Source organism: Lipotes vexillifer, unplaced genomic scaffold (genome assembly GCF_000442215.2).
Source record: "Lipotes vexillifer unplaced genomic scaffold, Lipotes_vexillifer_v1.1 scaffold641, whole genome shotgun sequence".
Classification (NCBI taxonomy): Eukaryota; Metazoa; Chordata; class Mammalia; order Artiodactyla; family Lipotidae; genus Lipotes; species Lipotes vexillifer.
Window position 1 is genome coordinate 3,000,253 of NW_006780658.1, and position 10,933 is coordinate 3,011,185.

Here is a 10,933-nt window from a genome sequence, read left to right on the forward strand (position 1 = left end):
TATCTCCTCCCTCTTGTGTCTCCCTCCCACCGTCCCACCCCCACCCCTCTAGCTGGTCACAAAGCACCGAGCTGATCTCCCTGTGCTATGAGGCTGCTTCCCACTAGCTATCTATTTTACATTTGGTAGTATATATAAGTCCATGCCACTCTCTCACTTCGTCCCAGCTTACCCTTCTCCCTCTCCATGTCCTCAAGTCCATTCTCTACATCTGTGTCTTTATTCCTGTCCTGCCCCTAGGTTCTTCAGAACCCCCCCCTTTTTTTTTTAGATTCCATATATATGTGTTAGCATACAGTATTTGTTTTTTTCTTTCTGACTTACTTCACTCTGTATGACAGACTCTACATCTCACTACGAATAACTCAATTTCATTCCTTTTTATGACTGAGTACTATTGCATTGTAAATACGTGCCACATCTTCTTTATCCATTCATCTGTTGATGGACACTTAGGTTGCTTCCATGTCCTGGCAATTGAACACGAGCTGCAACGAACATTGTGGTACATGACTCCTTTTGAATTATGGTTTTCTCAGGGTATATGCCCAGTAGTGGGATTGCTGGGTCATATGGTAGTTGTATTTTTAGTTTTTTAAGTAACCTCCATACTGTTCTCCATAGTGGCTGTATCAATTTACATGCCCACCAACAGTGCAAGAGGGTTCCCTTTTCTCCATACCCTTTCCAGCATTTGTTGTTTGTAGATTTTTTGATGATGGCCATTCTGACTGGTGTGACGTGATATCTCATTGTAGTTTTGATGTGCATTTCTCTAATGATTAGTGATGTTGAGCATCCTTTCATGTGTTTGTTGGCAATCTGTATATCTTCTTTGGAGACATGTCTATTTAGGTCTTCTGCCCATTTTTGGATTGAGTTGTTTGTTTTTTTGATATTGAGCTGCAAGAGCTGCTTGTAAATTTTGGAGATTAATCCTTTGTCAGTTGCTTCATTTGCAAATATTTTCTCCCATTCTGAGGGTTGTCCTTTTGTCTTGTTTATGGCTTCCTTTGCTGTGCAAAATCTTTGAAGTTTCATTAGGTCCCATTTGTTTATTTTTGTTTTTATTTCCATTTCTCTAGGAGGTGGGTCAAAAAGGATCTTGCTGTGATTTATGTCATAGAGTGTTCTGCCTATGTTTTCCTCTAAGAGTTTGATAGTGTCTGGCCTTATATTTAGGTCTTTAATCCATTTTGAGTTTATTTTTGTGTATGTTGTTAGGAAGTGTTCTAATTTCATTCTTTTACATGTAGCTGTCCAGTTTTTCCAGCACCACTTATTGAAGAAGGTGTCTTTTCTCCATTGTATATTCTTGCCTCCTTTGTCAAAAATAAGGGGACCATATGTGCGTGGGTTTATCTCTGGGCTTTCTATCCTATTCCATTGATCTATATTTCTGTTTTTGTGCCCATACCATACTGTCTTGATTACTGTAGCTTTGTAGTATAGTCTGAAGTCAGGGAACCTGATTCCTCCAGCTCCGTTTTTCTTTCTCAAGATTGCTTTGGCTATTCGGGGTCTTTGTGGTTCCATGCAAATTGTGAAATTTTTTGTCCTAGTTCTGTGAAAAATGCCATTGGTAGTTTGATAGGGATTGCATTGAATCTGTAGATTGCTTTGCATAGTATAGTCATTTTCACAATGTTGATTCTTCCAATCCAAGAACATGGTATATCTATCCATCTGTTTGTATCATCTTTAATTTCTTTCATCAGAATCTTACAGTTTTCTGCATACAGGTCTTTTGTCTCCTTCGGTAGGTTTATTCCTAGGTAATTTATTTTTTTTGTTGCAATGCTAAATGGGAGTGTTTCCTTAATTTGTCTTTCAGATGTTTCATCATTAGTGTATAGGAATGCAAGAGATTTCTATGCATTAATTTTGTATCCTGCTACTTTATGAAATTCATTGATTAGCTCTAGTAGTTTTCTGGTAGCATCTTTAGGATTCTCTATGTATAGTATCATGTCATCTGCAAACAGTGACAGCTTTACTTCTTCTTTTCTGATTTGGATTCCTTTTATTTCTTTTTCTTCTCTGATTGCTGTGGCTAAAACTTCCAAAACTAAGTTGAATAATAGTGGTGAGAATGGAGAGCCTTGTCTTGTTCCTGATCTTAGTGGAAATGGTTTCAGTTTTTCACCATTGAGAACGATGTTGGCTGTGGATTTGTCATATATGGTGTTTATTATGTTGTGGCAAGTTCCCTCTATGCCTACTTTCTGGAGGGTTTTTACCATAAATTGGTGTTGAATTTTGTCAAAAGCTTTTTCTGCATCTATTGAGATGATATGTCATATGTTTTTTTCTCCTTCATTTGTTAATATGGTTTATCACATTGATTTATTTGCATATATTGAAGAATCCTTGCATTCCTGGGATAAACACCACTTGATCATGGTGTATGATCCTTTAAATGTGCTGTTGGATTCTGTTTGCTAGTATTTTGTTGAGGAATTTTACGTCTATATTCATCAGTAATATTGGCCTGTAGTTTTCTTCCTTTGTGACATCTTTGTCTGGTTTTGGTATCAGGGTGATGGTGGTCTCGTAGAATGAGTTTGGGAGTGTTCCTCCCTCTGCTGTATTTTGGAAGAGTTTGAGAAGGATAGGTGTTAGCTCCTCTCTAAACGTTTGATAGAATTCGCCTGTGAAGCCCTCTGGTCCTGGGCATTTGTTTGTTGGAAGATTTTTAATCACAGTCTCAATTTCAGTGCCTGTCACTGGGCTGTTTATATTTTCTGTTTCTTCCTGGTTCAGTGTCGGAAGGTTTGCTTTTCTAAGAATTTGTCCATTTGTTCCCGGTTGTCCATTTTATTGGCATATAGTTGCTTGCAGTAATCTCTCATGATCCTTTGTATTTTTGCAGTGTCAGTTGTCCTTTTTCATTACTAATTCTGTTGATTTGAGTCTTCTCCTTTTTTTTCTTGATGAGTCTGGCTAATGGTTTATCAATTTTGTTTATCTTCACAAAGAACCAGGTTTTAGTTTTATCGATCTTTGCTATCGTTTTTTTCATTTATTTCTGATCTGATCTTTATGATTTCTTTCCTTCGCTAACTTTGGGGTTTTTTTTATTCTTCTTTCTCTAATTGCTTTAGGTGTAAGGTTAGGTTGTTTATTTGAGATGTTTCTTGTTTCTTGAGGTAGGATTGTATTGATATAAACTTCCCTCTTAAAACTGCTGTTGCTGCATCCCGTAGGTTTTGAGTCATCATGTTTACATTGTCATTTGTTTTTAGGTATGTTTTGATTTCCCCTTTGATTTCTTCAGTGATCTCTGTGTTATTAAGTAGTGTATTGTTTAGCCTCCATGTGTTTGTATTTTTTTAATAGATTTTTTTCCTGTAATTGATATCTAGTCTCATAGTGTTGTGTCTGGAAAAGATACTTGATACGATTTCAATTTTCTTAAATTTACCAAGGCTTGATTTGTGACCCAAGATATTATCTATCCTGGAAAATGTTCCATGAGCACTTGAGAAGAAAGTGTATTGTGTTGTTTTTGGATGGAATGTCCTATAAATATCAATTAAGTCCATGTTGTTTTATGTATCATTTAAAGCTGCGTTTCCTTACTTATTTTCATTTTGGATGATCTGTCCATTGGTGTAAGTGAGGTGTTAAAGTCCCCCACTATTATTGTTACTGTCAATTTCCTCTTTTATAGCTGTTAGCAGTTGCCTTATGTATTGAGGTGCTCCTATGTTGGGTGCATAAATATTTACAATTGTTATATCTTCTGCTTGGATTGATCCCTTGATCATTATGTTGTGTCCTTCTTTGTCTCTTGTAATAGTCTTTATTTTGAGGTCTATTTTGTCTGATATGAGAATTGCTACTCCAGCTTTCTTTTGATTTCCATTTGCATGGAATATCTTTTTCCATTTCCTCACTTTCAGTCTGTATGTGTCTGAGGTGGGTCTGAAGTGGGTCTCTTGTAGACAGCATATATACAGGTCTTATTTCTGTATCCATTCAGCCAGTCTATGTCTTTTGGTTGGAGCATTTAATCCATTTACATTTAAGGTAATTATCGATATGTATGTTCCTATTCCCATTTTCTTAATTGTTTTGGGTTCGTTATTGTAGGTCTTTTCCTTCTCTTGTGTTTCCTGCCTGCAGAAGTTCCTTTAGCATTTGTTGTAAAGCTTCTTTGGTTGTGCTGAATTCTTTTAGCTTTTGCTTGTCTGTAAAGGTTTTAATTTCTCCATGGAATCTGAATGAGATCCTTGGTGGGTAGAGTAATCTTAGTTGTAGGTTTTTCCCTTTCATCACTTTAAATATGTCCTGCCAGTCCCTTCTGGCTTGCAGAGTTTCTGCTGAAAGATCAGCTGTTAACCTTATGGGGATTCCATTATGTTATTTGTTGTTTTTCCCTTGGTGCTTTTAATATTTTTTCTTTGTATTTAATTTTTGATAGTTTGATTAATATGTGTCTTGGCATGTCTCTTCTTAGATTTATCCTGTATGGGACTCTCTGCATTTCCTGGACTTGATTGACTATTTGCTTTCCCATATTAGGGAAGTTTTCAGCTGTAATCTCTTCAAATATTTTCTCAGTCCCTTTCTTTTTCTCTTCTTCTTCTGGAACCCCTATAATTCGAATGTTGGTGTGTTTAATGTTGTCCCAGAGGTCTCTGAGACTGTCCTCAATTCTTTTCATTCTTTTTTCTTTATTCTGCTCTGCAGTAGTTATTTCCACTATTTTATCTTCCTGGTCACTTATCCGTGCTTCTGCCTCCGTTATTCTGCTATTGATGCCTTCTAGAGAATTTTTAATGTCATTTATTGTGTTGTTCATCATTGTTTTTTTGCTCTTTAGTTCTTCTAGGTCCTTGTTAAACTTTTCCTGTATTTTCTCCATTCTGTTTCCAAGATTTTGGATCATCTTTACTATCATTACTCTGAATATCTTTTTCAGGTAGATTGTCTATTTCCTCTTCATTGGTTTGGTCTGGTGGGTTTTTACCTTGCTCCTTCATCTGCTGTGTGTTTCTATGTCTTCTTATTTTGCTTAACTTACTATGTTTAGGGTCCTCTTTTCGCAGGCTGCATGTCCATAATTCCTGTTGTTTTTGGTGTCTGCCCCCGCTGGCTAAGGTTCATTCAGGGGGTTGTGTAGGCTTCCTGGTGCAGGGCACTGGTGCCTGTGTTCTGCTGGATGAGGCTGGTACTTGTCTTTCTGGTGGGCAGGACCACATTCGGTGGTGTGTTTTGGGGTGTCTGTGACCTTATTATGATTTTAGGCAGCCTCTCTGCTAATGGGTGGGGTTGTGTTCCTGTCTTGCTAGTTGTTTGGCATGGGGTGTCCAGCACTGTAGCTTGCTGGTCGTTGAGTGGAGCTGGGTCTTAGCTTTGAGATGGAGATCTCTGGGAGCACTTTCACCATTTGATATTACATGGAGCTGGGAAGTCTCTTGTGGACAAGTGTCCTGAACTCGGCTCTCCCACCTCAGAGGCACAGGCCTGACACCCGGGCAGAGCACAAAGACTCAGTCAGCCCCATGGCTGCTAGTGTTGGAGGGTCTCCTACAGAGGCGGGGGGTGGCTGTGGTTTATCGTGGGGACAAGAACACTGGCCACAGAAGTTCTGGGAAGTACTCCTTGGCATGAGCCCTCCCAGAGTCTGCCATTAACCCCACCAAAACTCTATCCTTTCTTATGGGCAGCTGATTGGCTCTGGAAATAACTTTCCCCAAATGAGGAGGAAGTTTCCTTTAGATGAGTTAGATGTTTTTAAAAAAATACGTTGTGTATTTAATGAAATTCCTCCTTTGATCCAACCCATAAGCAAGATTTGTTGACTTTCTAGCTCCAAAAACTATGTCTCATCAGACCGTGTGTCTCTGTCTCTGATGCCACCATCTTAGTATGGCTCTCATCTGAGCTAGGTCCTCCTGCTCAGACTCATGCCCCATCCCATCCACTCTCTCAGCAGCCAGTGTCCTCATCTTACATTGTACAGGACCCCACCCTCCACATCGCCCCCCTGCTTAGAGACCTGCAATGAGAGAAGTTTGAATTCCCCTAATGCAATGCCCCTTCTGTGCCCCACTGTCCCCACCCTCTGTTACTTTCTCTCCAGCACTCTGCTGTTTCTTTCATAAAACCTTATAACAATTTATAAATAGTTCATTTGCTTATTTTTTTCTTGTGTCATCTTGCCTACCAGATTGTATGATTCATGAATTCAGGGATGTTTCTCTTTCTGTCTTGTTCATCTTTGTTTCTTAGTGGCAAGCTTAATGACTAGCACATGGTGGACTTTTTCTCCAGCATATTTTAAATAAAAAATTTCAAACATACAGCACAGAGAATTTTATAATGAACAGCTGAATACCTAACCCCTAGTTTCTACTATACTTTCTTCATCACGTATCTATCCCTCTCTCTATTCCTGTATCTACCCTCCACACGTGGTTGACTTTTAATACATTTATTGAATGAATGCGCAAGTGAAGAATGTTACTCTTTTGGTCAATAGCCTGAAGCTATACATCCTGAGATTTCGTGTTTCTGAGTGGAAAGAGGGTATGGGGAACTACGTCATGTTTCATCGGATGTGTATCTGCTCAGCTCTGTACCAGGCATTGGGCCAGAAACTGAGGATGCAGAAATAAGGACAAATTTCCTGCCTTCCAGGGGCACAGCCTCCACTAGTGAGAAGACCCAAATATGTTAGTGATAGAAGAAATAAGTAGAAAATGTTGACTAGCGATTTTTTTTTTGCTCGTATGACTTGTTAATAAAGACTGACCAGTCCTATCTTGATGTTCAAACTGCCTGATTTCTTGGCCTTTTGTGATTTTTGTTGCACAAGTAGACAAAAGCGATTGTTTACTTGGCCAATGACAGTGAAGGAATATTTTGTTTCCTAGTTTAGTGAGTGACAAATGCAAACCCATTTGAACCATGAAACTCTTAGCTTTTTTTTTTAAAGTTCTGTACATACCATTGAAATATACAAATAATAGAAGCAAAAGAAAAGCATATAAATGTTCCTAATCTAGGCTAATTATGGTCAAGGTAAAGAGCATCTCTGCTTAGTCTAGAAAATTGACAGAGCAGAGCAGGTAGAGCTTTCTTCTCTTCTGCATGCAGATAGTTTTTTCTAAACTATGTTTGATTATATTTTTTGGACCCTGTGTTTATTATTTTGAACGCTCAGAGGAAATGCTTACCTTTGAAGTGACATCCTAGGGCAGTGCTTTGCAATATCCTTTATTAAGCTTTACTGTGTCTATTCACATTTATAATATTTTGATTCTTATTTTAGAAGGAGGATTTTAAGAAGGTCAGTGTAGTATCTTTGTGATTGAATTCCAAGTGTACTTAGCAGGGGTCCATGTATATAAGGGTGCTGAATCATTGTGAACTGGGAATGCATTCAAGTACAAGCTTAACTGAGAATCCTCTGTTAAATATTTAAAAGTGAAGCATTCTTTTAAAAGAGGCCTGTGGGCCTGGACAGCATAGAAATGGGTGAACACAGCACCGCTAAGCTGCAAAAGCAGAGCTGGGACCTGAGCTTGCTCCTCCAACCTTGGCTGTCTCCTCAGCCCCTCACCCCTTTTATTGATGGCATTCTGCTTTCTAACACGTTTGGGATCCCCAGCCTATTAACTTTCATTTGCTCACATTGTCCTTCCATGGGCTTCCATGTGGCAAATATTTCAGGGCCCAGTGTGGTCCTGACCTGGATTTACTTCCTGGCTTTGCCACTAGTAGTTAAAGGACCTCGAACAAGAAATGTACTTTTTCCAAGTTCTAGGTCCCTTACCTGTAACTGGGAGACCTTAAAACCTACTTCAACATGTAAAACATGTCCACCATGGAGAAGACTCTTGATAAATATATCAATAGTTTTACCCTACCATCTTAAGATCAGTTACCACCTTGGATCACTAAGAGATGATGTTTGCAGAGAAATATGGATGTAAGCACCTAGATATTTAGTGCAATAGGAGAAAAAAGCAAATCTGAAGGTATATATTTTATTTATAAAATTAAACCTAATTTATTTTGAAAAAATCCACACATACATGTTCAGATCTGGTTTATCTTCAAAACACGTGTTTTTGTTTTTTTAACAAACATGCAAGCTAATTTGGCATGCCAAACATTTTTCTCTTTAGCTCTCCTTGGAAAATTTTTTTTTCATAACACAAACAAGGGTGCAAATATTGTCCAAAAACTATTTACATTTTTACCCTCCAGAATTACTAACATTAAGATTTATTGAGAGGAAAGAAAAACTGCAAGGTTTTGCCTTTGGCATTCACATTTGATTCAGCAGTATAATTAAAAACTTGTATTTGTTTTTAAGATAAACACTTTGAAGGAAATTTAATAAATCTTGGTTTTGCTCTGCAAAGGAGCCACTGTATCAAAACATTTAACTGGAGCTGTCAAGTTCCTGCTGGTAGAATATTACTTCCAGCCTATTTATTAGCTTTTCTTCCTGTAGCCCAATATATGATTCCCCCCACCCCACCCCTCCACTGAGTGAAAGCACAGAAAGGATGCAATTTCTTGTCTCTTTTCCCCCAGCATCATGCAAGGCAAGGCAGCATCTCAAGTCACAGTATCTGAATTTACTTTGATTGTATATTTTTTCTTACACTTAAAATGATTTTGTATTATAATACTTACTGGGTCATCTAAAATCAACATTGTTGATTTTAAACTGTTATAAAGCCAGACTTTATAGAGACATTTGAAACAATTCATGAACCATGTCTGAAAGGAGATAATTACCTTCAACCTATTCTTTTGTGCTTGAAGTAAAAGAATTTTAGGTATTAGCAGGTTACTAGAAAATAAGACTTTAGGGGGTCTATATAATTTTTTCAGATCTTTTTGTATATTGTAAACAAGGATAGGATACTTTTGACAGTAGTGTATGAACAATTTTTTAAAAAATATATCCTTATCCTTCACTATAGAATAGGTATCAAGAGAGCATTTTAAATATGATTCTGATAGGTCTCCTATGAGCCTACTTCCCAGAAAAAGTTTCTATGAAATTTCCCAATTAAAAACAAAATCTAAAGTCATAGATTTAAGCTGAGAGAATATGGTATGTGAGGTAAGGTCATTGTGTTATCTATGGTCTGATGCACAATGTAGCACGTACAAAAGAACCTAAAGAGACATCTATCTCAAATTTCAGGCAGGATATGAGAGTGTATAGAGAGGAGAGAGCTTTTCAGGTGAGACAGTGAAAGAAGCTACAGTATTCACCTAAGTTAATACATTGTAAGCAACGTACACATATGTAATGCCAGTTCACAGGATACAAACAAGATCAATTAGAAATTGTACTGTGATAGCCACACATTTTGGAGAAAAATTCCCAAGCCAGGCGAATGTGGATTGGGATAAAAACATAGGCGGTGTATACCACCATAGCAAAAATGGTTAGTAAGATGGTATTGAACATGGATCGCTCCCAGGGCTCCAAGACAGCACAGCAGCTAATGATTTGGTATTGATAGTAGAGCCAGGAGAAATAGTCCTTCACACGTTTGAAATCCATGGCTGGTTCTTTCAAGCTGCAGAAAGTCTGTCCTGTTAAAAAAGGTAACAGATTAGAAGAAAAGAAAAAAAAAAAGGCACTAAACTCAGAATCTCCTGATAATTTCATGATCTCAGCATGTCAAAAAATTTCAAAGAATGTTAATGATCACTGAGTGAATTACTAATAGGAATATTATATGGAAATAATAACAACATATTAATCATAGGAATTAATATTGCCATTACTACTAATAATTACTACTAGAATGAATAGCAATAATATTATTAACAGTGACATTTATCTAAAAATAATTGCTAGTAATAACTCTAGTGATAATAATATCTACAGTTGAGGCTAACCACATTTTCTTTAGCCCGGTACATTTAGAGAGATAAACTTGAGTTTTCTATTTCCTACAGCATATATTCTGGTAGAAGATTAAAGAATAGTGTGTAGGGCTTCCCTGGTGGTGCAGTGGTTGAGAGTCCGCCTGCCGATGCAGGGGACATGGATTCGTGCCCCGGTCCGGGAAGATCCCACATGCCGCGGAGCGGCTGGGCCCGTGAGCCCGGAGCGTCCGGAGCCTGTGCGTGCGTAGCCTGTGCTCCGCAACGGGAGAGGCCACAGCAGTGAGAGGCCCGCGTACCGGGAAAAAAAAAAAAAAAAAAAAAGAATAGTGTGCAGAAAAGAGTTAATATAGCAAACCTGAGGCTGCTATTTTTAGAAGGGTCCTTGGCTGGCATCTGGGAACTTGGCTTTTGGAATGTTCTTTCTGTTCCCTAATGGATAAGGATGATTCACTATGCCTAGACTGTGCAAACACTGTAATTTATGGTGAATACCTGCTTTATTCTGGGAGTCTGGAATTTCTGTAATTGCCAGGCAGAGTGTCCATGTGAACAGCCCCAATAAAAACCTTGGTGCTGAGTCTCTAATGGGCTTCCCTGAGCAGAAACATTGACATGTATCACTGCACTTTTTGCTGGTAAAGAAAGAAGCACACTTGGTGTGTCCACTCATGGGAGGAAGAGAACACCTGAAGCCTATAAATGGATTTCTTCAGACTCCAACCGTGTCTGTCTTCCTGACTGATCCTGTTGTATATCTTTTTGCTATAATAAACCTTAGCTGTGAGTGCGAATATATGTTGAGTCCTATGAGTCTTTCTAGTGAGGCACTGGACATATGGATGGTCTTGGGACCTCTGAAACAAAGGTGAAGCCCAAAGTGTACCTTCATTTGGTTTTTGGGTAGAGAACTTATGAAAACCATATAAAAATGTTTTGTTGGCCCTCAGATAGGATCACAGTTAAAACTATGTGGAAAACCTTCTAGAAGGAAGGGCCTCTATCATTTCTTTCTTTTTTTTGATATACCAATTTTTTTTTTTTTTTTTTTTTGCAGTAC

General features: G+C 38.1%; 1 protein-coding gene across 1 annotated transcript in view; it reads right to left on the bottom strand.

Annotated features, from left to right (window-relative positions):
* Positions 1–7,998: 7,998 nt before the first annotated feature.
* The window catches only part of SPTSSB (serine palmitoyltransferase small subunit B), a 29,484-nt gene continuing 26,549 nt past the window's right edge, over positions 7,999–10,933 (bottom strand). Inside the window, exon 3 of the mRNA XM_007454141.1 lies at positions 7,999–9,576. Within this exon, the coding sequence (XP_007454203.1) occupies positions 9,314–9,544 (231 nt within the window). The 5' untranslated portion in view covers positions 9,545–9,576 and the 3' untranslated portion in view covers positions 7,999–9,313. The remainder of the gene's footprint in view (positions 9,577–10,933) is intronic.